The sequence below is a fragment of the Nicotiana tabacum genome, chromosome 8 (genome assembly GCF_000715075.1).
Source record: "Nicotiana tabacum cultivar K326 chromosome 8, ASM71507v2, whole genome shotgun sequence".
Taxonomy (NCBI): Eukaryota; Viridiplantae; Streptophyta; class Magnoliopsida; order Solanales; family Solanaceae; genus Nicotiana; species Nicotiana tabacum.
Window position 1 is genome coordinate 39097491 of NC_134087.1, and position 20969 is coordinate 39118459.

The following is a 20969-nucleotide window of genomic DNA, read 5'->3' on the forward strand; positions in this document are numbered from 1 at the left end:
TCAGCCACAAACAGCGGCAAGATTCATCAGGTAATTTCCTAGCGTTATTGCTGTCAACAGAAGCTCTCCTAGTGAGAGCACAAAAGGAAGTGGTAGGAATTTAGTGTCGAAAATAACAAAAAGGGTTTATAGACAAGTCTTGTGACAAGTGAAATGTTAGATGGATTTTTATATATAGGAGGGTTGCGCTTCAATTTTGTTCTTTGTAAATGAGTGCAAGAAAGGGCACGGTTAAACGACACTTTTCATTATTAATATGGAATGTTTAACATTCACAACTCTTCAGAATAATTTTGTCCTTCTTCTTATTTAAATATTATATTTTTTTTTAAAAGTAGGATAACTAAATTTTTAAAAGGGTAAAAAAATAATTTAATTTTTGACTTAAGGGCTTCCCACTTTTAATATAGTATAGATAGATAAATTCAAAAGTCTAAATCATGTACATACTCCAGCACAACCCTAGGTATGCTTTTATATGGAAAAAAATATGTGATTTGTAAACTTATCAAAAAAATTGACTTGTAAACTTAGGTTTTATAAAGTTCAGAAATCAATGTATGTGTGATGGATCTTTTGTCGTGCACGAACTTCACAATGCTATAAGCCCTTCACCGGTATAACTTGTGAAGGGAGAAATTCAAAAATAGCCAGATTTACAATTAGTCGTTTAAAAATAGCCCAGTTTCAAAAGTAATCGAAATTTAGCCACTTTTCATGTAAAGATAAATTTGAGCGAAAACACTGTTCAAAACCTGAAAAATACGCCAGTATATTATGTTGGAGTTCCGGTATAAGTATACTTGAACTCCAACATATTATACTGGAGTTCCAGGATAAGTATGCTGGAACTCTAGCATAATATGATGGAGTTCCAGTATAAGTACACTAGAACTCCAGCATAATATACTGGAGTTCCAGCAAGTATACCGGTCCAGCATAATATACTGGAGTTTGGAGCACCGGTGCTCCAGTATATTATACTGGAGCCAGCAAAGTATATTGGTCCAACATAATATGCTGGAGTTCATACACAGGTGTACCGAACTCCAGTATATTATGCTGGACCAGTCTCTGTTGCAGCAAAATAGTGGCTATTTTTTATGGACTTGGTAAACGCTGGCTATTTTTGAATGACCAGTCCGAAAACTGACTATACCGTGCTATTTTTACCTTGTGAATGGATACTTCTGAACGCTATATGGTCCGTCAAAGATATTAAAGGAGTTGCAAGCTAGCTCAATGTAGGATGCTGTATCATACTTCGAAGTTTTTTTGAACTTAAACAGTAAATTGGTTTGCTGGAACGTGGTATGAAGAGTAACATAACTTGAAAATATGCACAATCCTTCTGTTTCCAATTTTAGACCGAATGGCTCTATGATACTCCCACATATTAAGGTAACATCTCTAATTTTTCAAACAAAGATCGATTTACCACTTTCTACTAATTTATTTCATAGTTACTTGCAAAATCCCGTTTGCCGTATGGGCTTCTTTTCCTATTATCCTATACATGCCATTGGAATTAGACAATGCTCTAAGTTGCAGCAATAGCTGTCTGGAGTTGCATTGATCGTATTTCATTTTTGAATTTGCCGTCTTTAAGCTGTTAGTTTTAAACCTTCTTATTTAGTATAACTGTGAACCTTTCACGATCAGATGGAGGTTATTCCTCAAAGGAATTCTGCATATATCCACCAGCAGGCTTCGCACATTGAAAAACTGACAGCGGAGATGCTTTAGTTCTCAGGATGTGCCAGATCACTAACATAATAGTGCTTTGATCTCTTTCGGCAACTACAAAAGAAACAATTTCCAAATTTTAACATTTCGGTCAAGGATGCATTTTTCTCCATTGGCTTACAAGGGAGTTCTGCACTGATTTCAATACGACAGGGGAGACAACTAGAAATACATTACATTAGCAGCCAACGGAAATATGACAGTTGCAAAACCGGGAAATTAGTTCACAAATAAAAATAAACTCATCAGCCAGAATTTAGAGACCAATTTTGGGAATCACATCACATACAAAGATGGCGTACCATCAAGGGGTCAACCCCCTTGCTTCCCACCTTTCTTTTCCTTGCATTCCTTTCGATTTCATCTCAGCAGGAGTGAACAATGCAAAAAAGTCTAAATGAAAATCATAGCAAAATCTGCAAGGAACTTGTGAAATCTATCGCCGCCTCATTCCACGGCCACGACCACCTCCACGCCCTCTACCACCCATAGCGCTTGCAGCAGCATCTCCTTGAGCACTCTCAGACTGCAATGTCAGGAAATAGGAATTACTTCTAGCATAGCAAGGACACATACAAGTACGATGAACACATCACAAGCAAAAAAGAAAATCTGATGAGCAAAGATAAAAACATAAAAGTAATCCACTAAACTCCACCTAAAACAACACAAAAAATGCATAAAGGCAGATTGTCAGCTTGAAGAGGACTAGCTTACACTAATTTGATTTTTTTTAGACCCAGAGATTCTTAGACCACAGCAGAGGTAGACACTGCATGTTAGTGGTAGAGCAGCGCATGATTCGCAAGTTAGGTGCATGCTACGAGTTCAAACCCTGCCGCAGACAAAAGCCTGGTATTTACGAGGAAAACCGTAAGGACCAAGCTCATTATCCACCAAGTTTCGAACCATACGCCAACTTTCCCTCGAGGGTTTCTAAGTTATCAAAAAAAGAAGTGGAGAGATGTAGGAGCACTCAAAAACACCTTTACACATTACAGTCGCTTCTCGTCTAGCTCAGACTGCAAGACACAGTGACAGGACTGCTTTGACTTAGTCGGCTTAAGGCTAAATGGCACCATATAGAGTTTCTCTCCATCCACATCTTTCTGACACCTGCCGAGCCCTAAAATGCAAAGTACCAACTAACAACCTTGCCATTAAGGTTTGGCCAAAAGGATCTTAAGTCCCCCCCCGTAATCAATAAAATTCAGAAGAGCTACTGCATTATTACTATTTACTAGGGTATTTGTTTCCAGCAAGAATTGCTGAGCGACAAGGGAAGGCAGAAAAATTCCTCCAACGTTGGAAGTTGTGAATTTTGTTCTGATTCTTAAAGCAACTTAACAACTTTTAGATTTAACAAAGCAGAAAAAAGGGAGACTGGAAAACCCTAATATGCACCGTCTATTATGTCCATAGTGGTAGACAAACTGGGGAGAGAGTGGTTTCACAAAGTCGAAATTACCTTAGGATTCTTCACTGTCTCATCCACACTCAGAATGAGGCATGCTGCTTCTGTGGCTGCATTAATGGCATTTATCTGGACAAAGTAGAAATCATAAAGTATTTTTAAGAAACAAGAATAACTTGGGACCCACTTGTGGGAACTACTCGGTTTGTTGTTGTTGTTAAGCATATTGAAAAAATAATTTTCATTTTAAAAACTGATGCTTCAGTAAAAACAAGTGCCAAAAGATGAGTGGTTGATTAATAACAAGCTAAACTAAATTTATCAACAAAAAACAGTGAATGTAACTAACCTTCACGACTGCTGGCTCCCAAACAAAGTTGGCAAATGCATCGGCAATGCCACCAGTATTGATGTCGACTCCATAAGGTGCACCCTCACCTGTCCAGCATAGTGCAATATCATTAAGGAGTATGCTTTTTTCTTTCTTTTTTGGACAAAATCATTTACATTGAGTACTCTAAGAAAAGAACCCCCAAAATTTTACCAGAAGCCATTCCAGAAAAAACTATCAACTCTCGTAACAATGGCTAGTACGCTTGGAAACATAAAAAATATACTGTTCCTACTAGTACTTTTTCAATAAGCTACTGTTGTTATATAGCCCCCAAAATATTGGTAGGCATACCAGATGGAAGAGCATGTTTTTGTCGGAGCTTATTCAGCACATCAGTTGCATCAAAACCAGCATTATCACATAGCTGACGGGGAATAATCTGCATTATGCCAGAACTAATTAATAAGGTATCACAGAATTTAACTAATTAATAAGGTATCACAGAATTTAACTAATTAATAAGGTATCACAGAATTGAACACGTGCTCTATAAGGAATAGGAGATACATTTCAAAATCAAAAAATTCCATACAACCTCACAGTAAGCAATATCAAGAAATTATCCACAAAAAGAACACCACAGACTATCTCAAAGACCTACTAGCATCGGCAGCCCAAGCTAACTACGAATGATAATACAGACAAATATCTTACCACATAGGAGGAGCAATATCAATAGCTTAAAAGAGTTTTTACAGCAAGAAACAATAGGCTTCTTTTGGAATCAAACAAGACAATTCTTTGGTAAAAATATATCTGACCAACAAAGATTCTCATTAAAAGCAGATCTATATAAAACCAATTATCAAGTTAGACAAATGCAAGAAGGTCTAGGACACAACCAATGATCAAAGTAGACTAGCGTGCCAACATATACCAAAGTAGAAGAAAGTGATCTTATGATAAAGGGAAAGCACCAATCAGAAGACCTCCAAGAGAATAAAAGTGGCACCGAAGGATAATACAATTAAAATCCCTCAAACTGCCCTTTACATCCCACCGTGCACTGATTCAAAATTCCTGCAAGTCTTGGACCACAGACAAAAGAAAAAGCAGCTTTTACCATGCTGCATTGTCAGGGCTTCTGGCATTTACCAGACTGAAAATAAATCCTAGCATTTCTTTCTGAATGAAAAGACCACTAACATCTAGTTCTTATTATCGGAGTTTCTAGCATGTAACAATCACCCTTGCATTTCTCTGACTGAAAAGACCACTAGCATTTATTTCTGCATTATTTTTGTGTTATCAGTGGTGTATCTATTTCTCCTGTTCTCCAGGGTAACTTGACAAAGCTAGCAATTGATGTTGGAACCTTATCACAAAAGTGAAGTATATAAGAGCGAAAATTCCAGACATTGGAAATACATTCAAATAGCACATACAAATACATTTAGCTAATTCTAGGAAAAATAGAACATAATATCTCTGTCAAAGCGAAATGAAAGAAGAATCCCTACCTCAAGAGCTTTTGCATAAGAGTTTATAAAGAGCTGAGATTTTCCTTGAATTGTTCGAGCATGGTGCCTCAAGAAACGGCTTATTTCCATCTGCATCCAAGGGCTTTCTCAATCAATAAGGTATAATTATTATCACAATGAAATCTTTCCAGGAGGTTACAGAACGTTCATACATCTATAGCACCACCTCCGGGAACGACCGTAGAGTTTTTCAAAGCCCTTCTAACAATCATAATAGCATCATGCAAGCTTCTCTCGGATTCCTCTATGAACTACAGATCATTGAAAAGAAAATTAGGAGCAAAGAATCAAATAATAGGCGTATGCATAACTGAAGTGATCAAAAACCTGATCTGCTCCACCACGAAGGACAATAGTGGCGGTCTTGCCCGAGGGACATCCACTGAATATATTGAATCTCTCATTTCCAACTTGCTTCTCCTCAAAAAGCTCACAAGAGCCAAGAACCTAGATAATAATCCAATTGGTTGAAGTAAAAGTTATTGACCAAAATCTAATATAATTCAACCATGTTATGGGAGGTGTCTACAATTGTCACAGTAAGATTATAGGTAACAGGTACAAGGGCAAAACCTCATCAATGACATTGTTCACAGTTGTCTGTACTGTTCCCCCAGTAGCAGCTGCTACCCGCTGCAGATCCTCTTCAGCGACACGACCAGCACAAAATATATCCCGATCTGCAAAATACTGGGCACATAAAAGACATAAAGAATATTAGTCATAATCTTCACAATAATCTCCTATAGCCAAAATAAGCGTCAGTGAGATGGTTCTGGCAGAAATGTAGAAAATGTAGCCTTAATCAGATGATAGCGCTAACCAAAAGTACATTTAACTCTTCTTTACATCTCTTTGCAGCAACCAGCAGGAAAACAAGTCATGTCAAAAACTTGGAGTTCAGTAATTATGCATCAAGGAAAACTCTCTTTTTCTGATCAAAACTTCAACAGTTTATAAGAATTTTATCAATTAAATGGAAAGCACCAGATGGAGATACTATAGTTTCTACTTTCCCTCACGGAAACTCTGTCAATTTCTAGATAATTTGGCTTGTCGTCAAATTACTGAAACCTCCCTCTCCAGCCAAAATTAAGAGGTGAGGAAGGCCCAATGAGTCAAGAAAAAAAAGAGGAAAAAAAAAGAATGTTGAGGGAGGCACATACTCGATCTTTGTTCATTAAGCATATCTGCATCTTTCAAAATCTTTGATATTATGGAATAAAGTAATAAACTTCCATGCTCAAGAAAAATCAGCATGACTATATCTCTCCAAAGATCAGGCTGCAACATTTACTGCATTTACTTAACTCTCTAAATTCTAGCTCTCTGAAGAATCCATATGAAGATAAGATCATTAATTAAAGCAATGGACTGTAAGGCAAGTTTGTATCCAACCTGTGTGGCCAGATCCCCAATAGCAAGTCGAGACAACACAACTTTGGCCCCACTCTTTACACATTTATCCAACTTGTCATAAATGATATTCCACTCTGCATCAACAATTGACTGATATTGTGCTGGATCTGAAAGCCTATACAGAAGATGAAGTGGAGTAAGCACATACAGAACAGTGAAACTTATGAAAGAAAATATTAAATTGGAGAAACTACACATTTCTTCTCAAACAAAATCAGAAGTATGTCTGAAACATACTACCTTATCTCTGCATTTTCCTTTTCTGATTTTAGCTCTAACTCTATGTTCAGTAAAAGTATCTTGGGGTCCACAAACTTCTTTGGCTGCTGTTCAAAACCAGCATAGGAGAATGTCTTCTTAAAGGCAACACCATTTACAAGGAAAGAATCGCGCATATTACCTCCAGGCACCTACACATCAACAAAATGGAGAAAAGGAAAAGGTCAGAAAAATATTAAATGAGATTGTAGAGTCGATAGTAAAATTTCTGTAGTCTCTAATTAAGTTGTAATGCAACAGCATATATGCTCTTTATTTGCTCAGAGGTCTATTTCAATTTACTCAAAGAATAAATCATCACTTTTTTCTTCCACCCCCTAACACATATCAAAGCTAAAGAATAAAGATATTGGCAAAAGCAGTGCAACATAGGACAACATTGTCGAACATTTTTCTACTTTCTTTTTTATTGGTGAACCTTTTTTTTTTGATAAATAAGTTAGATTCAATGATATTCTCTAATTTAATGCTCCAATTATCCACTAAAGCAGTCTGGGCTACAACCATACGTCTAGCATATTGCAAATCTTTTGTTATTTTCCCACAAGAGAATTGAAAAGTGCGTAAAAGGTAAAACGCTAACTTTATTGCGGGATTTAAGCGAAAAGTGAAACTAAAGTATGAGCTTTAATGAATAAAGGCACTAATGAAGAAAGATAACATATATATGTAGTGCAAGAGAAATAACAACAACACAAAAAAACAACTATAATTAAGTGAAATATATGAAGTAAAAACCATGTCAATCAAGTTAAAAACAATTTTAAATTTTGGATCTCGCTGAAAGATGTTTTTTTTTGTTTTCTCATCAAAAATTTTGATTCGCCAACCCTAATCACTAAATATTTGTTCACAACATTCTTAAACAATTAATGTAATCAGTTTACCAACTATATATAATGTCTAATACTACCATCTTAAAGACTGAGCTCATGAGCGATGAGGTGCACGTCTTAACTACCTCAGTGCCTAAACTAAAGTGCCACCTAAGCGAGGTGAAGTGCATGGTTTTGGTTTTAACTTAGCTTCAGCACTTAAGCGCGCCTCAAACGAGCCTCTAATAAGACTGTTTTTCCTTCTCTACTAGGATTCCTTTATTTTCAGGGAGAGTGAAGGGGATATGAGCTCACCCTTTATAGCAATGTTTAGCTGTAACAACTCAACTTAGGTTTGCCACAATGTTTCAGCAACTTTATTACTACAGAGAGCAGCCAAAAGGGGTAACTAGCCCATTACACATTTTTATCAACAAGTTAAATGGAGTAAACAATTAAGCTTGTAAACCCTCTGGCTTGGGAGGAAAAAAGAGGGGAAGATAAGGGAAGACACGGGACCCTAAATCCTGGCCTAACAATTCAAAGGGGGTTCAGAGCGTAAAACTTTTAACAGAAATCTTATTAGCCTCTTGATCTGATGAAAATCAGATAACCTGTTACAGAAAGTATGAAAACTAAAAGAGCAGGGAAACAGTACTTTAAATAGAAAAGGAGCTGCACCAAAATATTTCTATAAATTCATAGCTTATAGATTAAACAACCCATGAACAACATTACAACATTCAGATGGATACTCAGATCAATATAAGCTCTAAAATGTTCTCTGAACTCTGATACTTTATGAAAGTACCAGTTAACTCTCTGACCAAAAAAATGAACCAACAGGCCACCGCCACAAAGTCAGAAATTAAGCAATCAAAGCCTTATAAAAGAAAAAAAAATTCAGTTGCAAGATTGTGCACCTTCTTAATTCCAATCATGTTCAGCCTATCATCATTTCCGATTGAAAGAACGGCATCCACAACCATGGGTGCAAAGAATTCCTTTTCACCTCCAATAAGCTTCGACGACAGAGTCGTAGCAGCACACTTTGCAAGCAGAGTTTTCTTTTCTTCCAAACTTTTTCCCTCAATGCTAACAGCCAATTCTTTTACCTTCTCTATTGCCTATATAATCAATATCAAATTACTCAATGAACTATGATGACTAAACCATCTGGGACAGTGAACAGAGCAAAAGCAGAAAGACAGAGGAATGAGCAAACAGGAGGAGGAAAAATCTACCATATTAGAAGCAGTTCGATAACTGCGAATAAGATTTTGAGGGTGGACACCCTCTTCAATAAAAGGCTTGGCTTCCTTCAAAAATTCTCCTGCAAGCAGAACTACTGTAGTGGTTCCATCACCAACCTGCAGACATCGACAAGGCACTAGAAATGAAGAAGGGGTGGGGGGATCCGTATATGTTGTTCAGGTCAATTCAAAAATACAGAAATAACTCGAACTAAACGATCATGCAACAATAAAACAATCTTATAACACAGCTTATTATGGATTCCATTCAGTCAAAAGACCAAATCAACAAGTTGTGGATTTACATCATATAATCAATTGCAATACTATATCTTCAAGTGTTAGTTTACTGTCCTATTCTCCAAATTTTTACAAGACCTGACTCATTTGTGGACAAGCTGCATTCGACTGGATCAAACAAAGAGCACTATGGTTATAAGATATTCCCCTCGGTCTTAATCAAAAGGCCGAGAGATATGATCACCATAGTATAAAAAGATGAGTTTATAACATTTACTACTCTCTAAGCTTCTTTAAGCTAAAAGCTACTTTGATTGTGAGGTTAGGACAAAGAAGCCTAGGTGAACTTCATAATATTTTTCTACCATCACTTCACCTTTTTCCCTCTTGTTATAATGCACTTTTAATCATTTTCAGAGCAGCTTCCTTTTCTTTATGACATTTCAACCTATAGTTGCCACCTAGATTATCAGCTTGGAAGCCAATGCCCAACAAAATTCCATATAATGCACACCATTTTCTTTCTTTTATCTCTTTCTTTTCCTCCTAATACTTGTTAATACTCTAAAACTGTAAAATGAAATGCTTCTGTCCTCCTCTGGCATTGAGTGTGATCAGTTGGCCAGATAATGATACAACGAAGCTGCTTTCTTTACATTTCATGTATTATCAGCAAAAGAAGTGCGTGTACCCACTAAGATGAAACAACATAATAACAACACAGATGATATCATATGCCATGTAAGACATGTCCACTACTCCACTACTTTCACGTGAACCCGTGCTCGCAAACTTTTCAATATCCCCCAAAAAATGACTTACTACACTGATGCCCACCTGCTTTCATATCCATGTAAATTGACAATTTAGATGTCAAACCAACACTAAGTTTCCATATGTCTGCATGAATCTAAAGTTGCAATCAGCCAAACTAGGTGAAATACTTTTGTCACCAGGCCCCAAGACTATGCAATGGGCCCATGTTGTGGTTATTTAAGGTCATTTGATGTAGGAACTCGACATTCAAAGGAATTATTCAAAACAGGCAATCAAGTCATTCTCCCTTATACCAAAGCTCTCACTTCAAAATTGTTTTGCTAGGAAATATGTGGCAACCTATTTTCAGACCCACTTTTCTTTATTACCTTGACAGAAGAACCAGCTGACACAATTAAAGAAGACCAGTTTACTGCATCTTATTCAAAGTGGCTCAAAACATAAGATCAGGTCCGCAATTCCTAAAATTTGCTTCCAAGGAAAATCCACGTGATCTAAAGAAAAGAAATGCTAATAGATATTCTAGAACTTAACAAACCATTCACTTTCTTTCTTCATTTTTTTCGGGGTGATAAGTACTTAACAAGCATCCTTCGCAGCTTACCATATTCCAGCTCTCCGGCTCAAAATTCTTCTACCAACTTTATCTTCTAAAAGAGCATGTATTCAGGATGACGACCATAAAACTAACTGCCAACACACATTGTGCAGTACAATCATCAAATTTCCCGAGCTCATAAGTTCTACACTGCACATACAGTCCAACTTATGAGCCACATCTCTATGTACATTTGAAGTAAAAGCACTGCAATCAACTTTGAATTTCAGAACTACACTATTCAACTGATGTTATAATAGCAACAAATAGCATGAGTTCTGAGGCAGCAAAATTACAAATTACAGCATACCTCAGAGTCTTGGGACTTGGCGATGTCAACAAGTATTTTTGCAGCGGGATGTATTATGTCTAGAAGCTTCATTATAGTGGCACCATCATTCGAAATAGTCGTGTTTCCCTTCTCGTCGTGGATCAGCTTGTCCATACCCCTAGGACCAAGGGTGGTACGCACCACATCAGCCACAGCCATACAAGCATTTATGTTGCTCACCAACTGTGCCTTCCCTTGGGACGTATCAGTCCCTTCCTTCAGCAATATGATCTGAGGTTGCTGTTATTTCAAAAGCCACAACACCAGATCAGAAAATGATTTAGAAGAAAAAAGGGAACAATAAACGAAAAAATACACCAGTAACACATAGGTATATCCAATCAACCAATTAATTGTGCCCCATTTCCGTATTAGTTGGAGTTGGCTATCGAATCCTCTATATAAATTCCCATCTACTTGGACCCATTTCATTCCAATACTGATAAAAATTGTCTTCTAAGACAAAGTAGTAACAGTAGAACAACCTGGAAACAGAAGTCTGCACATTCTAATTAATGCCGATCCTACAGTAGTCATATTCACAAAAGCCTAACCTTCAAAATGTAAAACAAAACCTTCACCATAAACATTTTGTATATTCTCATGGTAACGAACCTACCACATTAATCATCATTAATCTGAATTTACTGCGGACAAACTAAAGAACAAACGCAACAAATGTTCAGCTGTTCCGATCAAAATGATGAAAAAAAACATCAATATTTACAATTATGGGTGGATTGACATAGTTGGCAACCTCCCCTGCCACATCGACAGCCTTTCGTCACCTGTCTCTGTCTTTGTTTACACACACAGACACGTACTTAATATCCTAGATCCACAACTTCCACTCACCTTGTTACAACTTGTGGAACTTCCACTTCCACAACAGCTCTACTCAGATTTGTACTTTAAAATGAAAGTTGCCTACATTTCTCGCATTACCCGGCACTAGTCGGAGCCTTTTATTCTTTCAGTAATTAGAATGAGCATTAATACAGTCGAAAAGTATCGAGGCTTACCATCATAGACGCCATTGTTGATGGCGAGAGAGATCAATTGAGCGAGAAAGTAGGCTACTTGGTGAGTTAGCAAATGGCCGAAGAAGCAGAAGCCTGGGTACAAGTGGAACTTTCTAGGGTTTTTCCCTACTCGTTAGGGTTTATACTTTTTCTAGTTCGTTCGCTAAAGAGTGACGGGAATAGTTTAGAAATGGAGAAAGTTATAAGGGAAAAAGAACTTGCTACATGCGCCACATCATAGTTTTACAGGTTAGGTTATAATTGAAGAAAGAATATATGTTGGAGTAATGATTAAATTAAAATTAAGTGATAGTACGTTTTATGTAAAAAAAAATATATGTGCCATACACTTAGGTAAAAAAATTAGGAATTTTTTTCTCGGTAGCAAAGGTTGATATCTTATTTATTTTAAATAAATATCTTTTTAAAAAATTATATTTTATAGCTACCTTTTGATTTTATAATCAAATATCTATTTATGGTCATCTTCTCCTCTTAAGCCATAAAATACGCTTTGTATTATTTTTCTCTATCATTCTTTCAGATTTTTCTCCACCCGCTCTCTCTCAACGCCAGTCTTTTTCCATAAATACAACCATGATTCTCCACTAATTCATCTCCATTGTCGAACGAAATTTTCATTGTCAGTGGTCTAGGGTTCTGAATCAGTGTCGAAATCAAGCCCTAGAGAGAAAAATGGAGGTTCAAAATCTGCTATTGAAAGGTAAATTGGGGCTGACAATAAAAATATCGTATAGCTATGTTTAGTGGATGAAGAGTCTGTTTAGAAATCAATTCCTTATGTTTCCTATCAATGTCGAAATCTGACGTAGGGTAAATTGGGGCTGACAATGGAGGTTCGAAATCTGCTATCGACGAGACGACATTAGAGTTATTCTTGAACAAAGATGACGGAGTTTGGGGCTGAGCAACTTGAAGAGTCTGTTACCTTTTTTTTTCATTGTATTTCAATGTATCTCGATGTATTCTACGTATTTCATTCTATTCATTGTCTCTTTTTTTCATTGTATTTCAATGTATCTCGTTGTATTCCATGTATTTTTTGTATTCACTGTCTCGCTATATTCCATGAATGTATTCATATATTTTTTTAATTAATATAATTTATGTATTCAAATGTATTTATGTATTCAGATTTATAATTGAGTTTGTTGAGTTATATTATGAGCCTATTTGTGTTAATTGATTCACTTTCCGTTTAAAAACAGCTAAATAGACTACGATTTAGGCTATTTATGTTACCGTATTCACAAATACATATCGTGAATGCAGTCGAATGCAATAAGTGCCTAGTTGTACTCCCTTGTTTCATACCGAAGTTTGCTATTGTATTCATGAATACAATAACTTAAATACATCGAATACACTCTAGCAAAACTGATGAAAACATAGCTATAGGAAGTAATATATTAAATGGTAGCTACAGCTAGCTAATGACCACTAAATAATAGTGATTTGTGAAAATTTCTCAAAAAATTACCACGGGTGTTTACATGAACTTTCCTCATTTAACTATAGTTAGTTAATATAGTATATATTTTCGCCTCATTATAATTTATACTATTTAACATGATAAGCTACCATTGAAATGAACAAGTTTTTATCCTTATTGCTTAAATATTATATTTAGCGTGTACGTAAAATTTTCTAAATTGTGGTGAATTAGATTGTTTAGTTAACTTACCTCTTGTGTGGTAAGTGATCTTACAAAATCTCACTATGTTGGTGAAGTCAAGATTTGAATCGTGTGGGATCGGGATTGTAATTTTTTTAAGTCATTGGGTTCTAAATTATTAATTTGGATATATTTAATGAATTCCTTAAAATAAATACTCCTATAATGTTTGTACCAAATCTACTGGGTTAGGCTGAATCTGTAATAGAATAGTTGACTCCACCCCTGCATCTCATATAACATTAGTATTTGGAGATTCATAAAATTTCAATAAAAAAGATTAAGGTTATTACTATTTGAGAGAGAGAGAGAGAGTCACTATTTGAAGCCTTTGGGTTCAGATTCTATTTTTTTAAGTTATTGAGTTCTAAATTGGCAATTTGTGTATAATTCAATAGATTTCTTAAGACGAATACAATATTTGGACCAAAATTACTGGATTCGGTCAAACCTGCAACTGCATGACTAGCTCCGCTCATTTTATATATATAAAAATATGCAAATATTGTATCAAGTTCAGTATTAGATGCATAATGAGCATGATTAATCATAAGTTTATATAGAAAATTGTATGTAGCAAAATATTGCATGCAACTTTAAATTAAAGATTCAATTTCCCTCGCTTAAGGGCGAAATTGTTCTTCAAGTACAATGATCCCTTCTGCTATGTTGTCACCTTGCTTTATCTGAAAACACAAGTTCTATTGGAGAATCTATTGGAACAACACTTGTTACCAATTGTTTATTCATTTGGATTAGTTCTTAGCCTTCATGCTTATCCTTAGATTAGATATAGATTTAGAGTTATTCTTTTAGTTCATATTTATCATTTAGTTAGTTAGTTCTTGATAGTGTTTTGATTTAAATAAGTCTCCTAATTCAAGGAGTACTGTTAGGAAGACTTGTATTTAAACTGAGCTTGGCATTCAATATAGATACAATTTTCCATCATATTCTTGACTGTTTATATAGTATTAGAGCCTATACAACTCTAACGAGCATGATCCAATTTTTTTTTTCACACCAAACCCTCCAATGACGAAAGATGAAAACACTCCAAGAGTTGTCAATGCCGACAACACTACCGGTACCACAACCATCGTCCAATTCAACCCTGCTTCCCAACTACCTATCAAACTTAGTGGCAGTTAGAGATGTCAAAACGGGTCAGCCCAACCTTAGCACAGCTTGATATTTGACGAGAAATTTCGTAATTGAAATGTAAATTCTCTAAATCTCTAGCTCTTCTTTTTTAAAGTTACATGAATATTTTCTTAATATTTTTGTTTCATTTTTCTCAGATTCGAGGATTGCTTCAATAAGTTTATATACTGAGGTTTTTTAATATAGGATTAACACCATTTGCTGATTTCATCATTATAGTCCATAAAATTTTTAAAATTCATGAAATTTGCTAGTGGTCAATTTGTTTTTGTATTTAAAACTGATCTTTTACTATACTGAAGAGCAGTTTAAATATTAATAATATATTAAAGTAATCCAAACTAATCATTGGTCACTTAAAGTAATATTTTTTTTTGAAAAAAAGATTATTATTGGCCACCTAAAACTTTTCGAGTTCATTATTAATTAAGCAAAAGAAAAATTAATTTTGTCACATTACATGCATGTCAAAAATCTAAATTCTAGTTGATATGGAAAAGTAAATGAGCAGTCTAAGATTGGGAATAGGAATTACAGTTAATAGTTTTTTAGTTTTTACTTTTTTAAAATATTAATTATTTAATAGTTAGTTAATTTGAATTTAATTAACTTTTGGCCCACGGGCCGGCCCAGGTCCAGCCTCGGTCAAGCCTCAAGGGCCAGTGGGCTGACTTGGGCCGGGCTTATAAGTCTCAATTTTAAATGGGCTCAAAAAATCATATCCCAACACTACTCAAGTAGCGGGCTGGGTTGTGGCCAAGCCCATTTTGACGGCTCCAGTGGCAGTCACAATTTTGCCACTTGGAAAGCTCAGTTCTCTATGCTTATGCACAACCATGACCTCTATGGTCACCTTGACGGGTCTACCTAGATTCCTATACCGATCACTACTTTTGGCACCTATACAACCCCAAACCCTGCTTATACACTTTGATTCCGTCAGGATCAACTCATCCAGAATGTTCTTATGGTGTTTGTTGACCCTACCATTGCTTCCACATTTGCTGCTGGTGTAACACCCCAGAAAAATTTGAAGTGTTTTAAGACCATTAAGAAGATTGATATGTGCTAATTATATTAATTCGGGAATGAACATGACTAATAATATGAAGGATATCAATTGATCATGGTAATATGTGTATGAGGTATATTAATAATGATTTATGGTCTAAGAAGAACCCTAAGGCTAAGTCAATTTGGAAATTGTATAATGGGCTAAAGTTTCAAATGTGTTTGCACAAGAACCAACATTGGACGAGCATAACTCCCAATATATGAAGATTTATGTGGTGTACGGTCAAATTAAAGGTCTATGAGTCTAGTTTTCAATGCTTCAAAGCGTTCGTCATTTGAATATTCCTATAAGAAGTTATGATCTTTTTACTAAAAGGTAGTAGCACATTAGACACGTAGCTACTCGAGTTGTGCGTAGCTACGCTACCTTAAGCTTAGATGATTCCAGCAAGCTTGTCAAAGTAAGGGGAGCTAAAGAGAAGTGAGCGTAGCTATATTGCAAGAGGGCGTAGCTATGCATGTCATCAAAATTATAAAAATGGACAATTCGGGGAGAGAGAATAAAGTTTCACTTTTGAGCTAGGTCTTGATTCTAGAGAGAAGGAGGAGCACACCCCTCATCAATACAAAGGTAAGTGTTTAAGATGCATTTGTGGTTGCATAACACCATTTAATATTAGTTTTAACAACATCCATGGATCAAAATTCATAGGAAATGTATTGAATCTTCAAGGACACCAGAAAGAGGAAAAGAGGTAATCCCTTCACTTGAGCTTCACTTATATGATTGACAAGCACAAAATATAACACAAATATATTGCTCGCTAGTCAAAGATAGTATAGTTTAATTATCGTCTCCACGTGGATTGGATTTAAATAGTGTTCGAATACTCCACATGGATTAGATTTAAATAATGTTCGAATAATCTTCAGTTGATTACTATCCAGGAAATTAACACTTGATTTGATGAATACTACTACGATTAACTACTAAAAATTAAGCAATTAATAATTGATCACAAAAGACAGCAGATGAGCAACGACAAAATATATATGAGAGAAATAAGGGTAATTGACTAGACATGTGCAAGATAATTGACTCGGGATCCAATGCTTGAGTTAATTCACTCTATAATACTGTTGATTCTCATGAATTCAATAGATAATTAGATTATACTTGAAGTTTATGCTCCTATTTTGATTAAACGTTAGTTTCAGTAATTAATCCAATTGAAGCGCGGTAAACAATTGCTACAAATAAAATGATAGTTATGGTCTAAAGGGTAACTTCTCATGAATATTCTATGATTTTCTAGTTTGATTAACAATTCAAGAGGCTCTTTCGATTACTTAGTTGAATCACAAATTTAAACTAGAGCATAAGACATAAAGAAATTCTATATCAAGCTCCTCTTTCGATTAAGTAAAATAAGAAATAACTCCACAATACGAATTAAAACTTCATCAATTAATTTCAACAATTATCAAAAATTGAATCCCTAATCAAGTTGTCAAAACACTGTATCTGTCAACACCCTAATGGAATTTACTCTATAGCAATGGAAAAAGTCATCTCAATGAAGTTTAAAAACATAGAAGACATCAATGATAATGATTCGATACAAACTCCTGTATTGCACCGATCATTGGTTGAAATAAATTCTTGTGTCTTCTTGCATTAATTGCTTCTCCATTCTTTTTCGTAGGTCAAAAGTCCCTTCAAAAACGTATTTTTGGTATATTATACCGTGTAGGTATGAGCTTAGACGAAACTACCCTTTCCTAGCTGAAACAGGAAATAACTCTAACAAAATTATACGCCCGCGCCATGCGGCGCGCGTGTGAGGATTTTCAGATAGCAGAATTTTTGACAGGCAGCCCTTTTACACAGCCGCGTCGCGCCATGCGGTGCCCTATGCGGTGCGACAGTGATGTTTTCTCAGAGTAAATTGTTACGTCCACTTTTTGACATCCGGAGTTGGTCCTCAACCCCCGAACGTGATCCCGACTTAATTTCTTAGGCTTCTACTCAAACTTCAAAGCTTCAACTTGTTTGATTTAGCTCCAAATTACCTTAATAACTCGGAATTATTTTCTGCAAGGCATAAAATATGTAATAAATGTAATTCACTATTATTTAAGCTTAAACGCACGTAAAATATAGTAATTAGGGTGTAATACTACGACTAAAATACGGGTTTCTAGCCTACCATCAACACCCCACACTTAGACTATTGCTCGTTCTCAGGCAATCAAATTACACTTTACATAGGGACTACCTTTTCATCAAACAACTTCCCTAACACATCATGCCAAGATCATGTGCCCTCATACAAACAATATAGAGTAGTTCCACACACAATAAAATTCAAGAAAAATAGGAACTCAAGATAGAAAGAATTCACTAACTCTCAGAAATAAAATTCATGTGCCACAGAAAATGTACCATAGATTTGCCCCGTAGTGTAATACTCTACTAATTGAGCTCATTCAGTCAAGGATCAAATATGACTTTATTTTGGTTGTAATGTAGGTGCGAGACAGGTAGGATACATATAGATATAGTGACTATACTTCCCTGAGCACTTTAATACATATACATTAACAATTCAAACCCCACACTTGTATTGAACCAAACCTCAACCTTCACTTCATATTAACACCAAGCTCCCAATTTTTTTAAGCATAGACAAAGCAAGATTTACCACTAGCAAGGAATAATTTTCTTTATAATATATACAAACACTAGAATTTTTTTCTTTCTCTTTTTTTTAAATTCCCTACAAGTGGCTCTCACAATTTTTTCAAAAAATTATCTTTATCCTTTTCTATAGTTTCACTCAAAAACCTAACCATACCTCCACTTACCTTTTAACAAGCTTATAAATATATCAAGTGCTCAAGAGGGGTAAACAGTTCAACCAGATAGTCAATTCAAACAAAGGGATGAGACTTGTAGTGTAGTTGCTAAAGAAAATAGGACTACAAGCTCAAAAGAGCTAATTAGGATACCAAAAAAATAGGCGGGTCACAAACATATAATTCTCTCAACAAAGAGATGCCTATACCACTTCCTAGATTGACAAGACTACTATTTCGCTTTGCAAATACACGTGGCAAGTTCTAGACATCAATTGACATGCATAGAATATCAACACAAACCTCACTCTCACATTGGCACATAACTCAGTTAGGATCGGATCTATCCTAACTCTCTAGTCAAAGTAGTTAAGAAAAGTCACAATCAGACAATTTAAGGTACTTATTCGTGATTCCAGAACTAAGCCTAGACATCACAACTAAGACACTTACCACTCTCAAGGCATATGCAGTCAAGAAAAATTGCTTCAAATTAGCGCTATGACTCAAGATTCTATATTCCTAAAAAAAATTAACTACACCTGGTTCAAGTAAAACTGTTGGATAGAACCACGACACAAAGAAAAACCAAGGAGAAATTATTATACTACCAAAGAAAGTAAACTAAAATAAAAATAAAAGACATATTTTTGGATTTTCAAATATATTGATTTTTTTGTATTTTTCTCGTTCGACTTCAAATCCCTCAAGAAGTTAGTCAACAAAATCTATCGTCTGAAAGAGTCGAAACTAAACAATTATGACTACTAACTATTACAGGCCGATAGAATTTAGAGTTATAATTACAAACCATATTGACTAAGAAAGCAAGAAACAAATCAAACAAAACCAACTAATAAATAGAAAATAGATACAAATACAAACAAATAGGAGCACCCCACCCCGCACTTAAGAAATTGCTTTGTCTCCAATGCAAAACAATAGAAACAAGAGTAAAAAGGTAACTCCCTGAGGCCCTTGGCCTACTCCTCATCAACACCCTCAAAGGTGGGTAGAAACTCCTCATCATCGGAGGTACAGAGTTTACGTCCTCATCCGGTGGCATCTGTGCTCCATCGGCCAAGCCAACCACTACTGAGTGACCTCGGAGACGGAGTGGTCCTCCTGCAGCTCTGCCAAGTCAGTCTTTTCCCGAGCAGCGAAGGCGCATATTAGCAAATAGCAGTTGTAGCGTCTCCTCGACATGAAGTAATCTATGATCCACATGAACATCAGTAGAAGGGGGCCTATCACAGTTGTGACATCAAAGGCCTTAAGAGGTCGCATTGCCGGAATCATCCGATCATAATGGAACTCCTCCTCCACATGGTGCGTCCATAGAAGCCGAGTGATCATGCTTGGGAAATACAGGTGGCGGTCCCTAAGTGGTCGTACTCGAGCTATGTGCTCAAGCATAATCTTGCCCAGATCGAACTTTATTTGAGTCAAGATGGCATAAATGAGACACACCTTCAACTTGGAGACATTAGTGTCGTTTTGGGTAGGCATGATCTTTGCATTAATCAACTGGAGAATGACCCTAGAGGGATACTGGAAATTGCTCTTTCTTCATGTCTTTGTGGAACTCATTAGCATCCCCCGTCCACATGGTAGAAGAATCAGCTCCACACAGATGGAGCCTAATATCAAGATAGGGGGCCGACGCAGTAACCTCTGGAACAACTTATGAGAGTGCTCTGTGAACCCCATAATATTATTTATCACCTGTGAGGAAATGAGGATCATCTTTCTTCTCACCTGCACCGTATACACCACATCCAAACTGATTTTAGGCTGTCAGTTAGCATAGAACTCATTTACCATGTTTACGTTCACTGACTCATTGGGATGGAACAAGCTTTCAAAACCCAAGTATCTAATGTTTTTAAAATCCCCGAGTACTTCCTAGATAGCTTGCCATCATCAATGCCAACTTTTAGGTCAGGGATCACCGTTAAAACAAAGGTCCGACACCAATTTCTAGCATGAGCTGGCACAACCCAAATGCTATACTTGCAGCTCGGTACTACATACGCATCTGGATCAATGCGCTCCACTTCCTCCTCCACTGGGGCGAGGGGAGGTGCCCACCTACCTCCTTTACGGCTACTAGAAGCAACCTCGGAGGAATTTGTGTTAGCACGTTTGCTAGGACGACGAGACATTGTACCTGCACAAGACGAACACAATTAGCCACATTACTTAAAACAAAAGGCAAAACCAAACGGGGTAACCACCCCACACTTATGTTATTAGCATGTTCACAAGTATAATGTATATCGGGGACTCATACTACCCCATTGAAAGCACGCCACAAGTAATCAATAACTCACCCAACCACCAACATAATATTACAACAACAAAACCACGAACTATACTAGTGTAAATATAAAATCAAGAAGCTACACTAGTAACTAAGAAAAGAAACATAAGAAGTTATACTAATTTAACAATAACAAAATTAAGA

At 36.1% G+C, this 20969-nt stretch overlaps 1 protein-coding gene across 1 annotated transcript; it reads right to left on the bottom strand.

The window, feature by feature from the left end:
* Nucleotides 1-1808: 1808 nt before the first annotated feature.
* LOC107769239 (T-complex protein 1 subunit eta) lies at nt 1809-12016 on the bottom strand. The gene is made up of 14 exons (XM_016588441.2): nt 11770-12016; nt 10727-10987; nt 8793-8918; nt 8472-8675; nt 6695-6864; nt 6434-6569; nt 5609-5725; nt 5363-5482; nt 5188-5286; nt 5015-5104; nt 3846-3933; nt 3510-3598; nt 3215-3289; nt 1809-2272 (listed from the first exon to the last, which is right to left on the bottom strand). Exons 1-14 carry the CDS (start codon nt 11782-11784, stop codon nt 2183-2185), a joined length of 1680 nt encoding a protein of 559 aa, XP_016443927.1. The 5' UTR covers nt 11785-12016; the 3' UTR covers nt 1809-2182.
* Between the last annotated feature and the right edge of the window lie 8953 nt (nt 12017-20969).

Excerpts from the sequence above, each read along its gene's own strand:
- LOC107769239 (XM_016588441.2), bottom strand. Across the intron at positions 5,287-5,362 it reads TTCGTGGTGGAGCAGATCAG|TTCATAGAGGAATCCGAGAG; the intron begins GTTTTTGATCAC and ends AATGATCTGTAG. Across the intron at positions 2,273-3,214 it reads AGACAGTGAAGAATCCTAAG|TCTGAGAGTGCTCAAGGAGA; the intron begins GTAATTTCGACT and ends CTGACATTGCAG.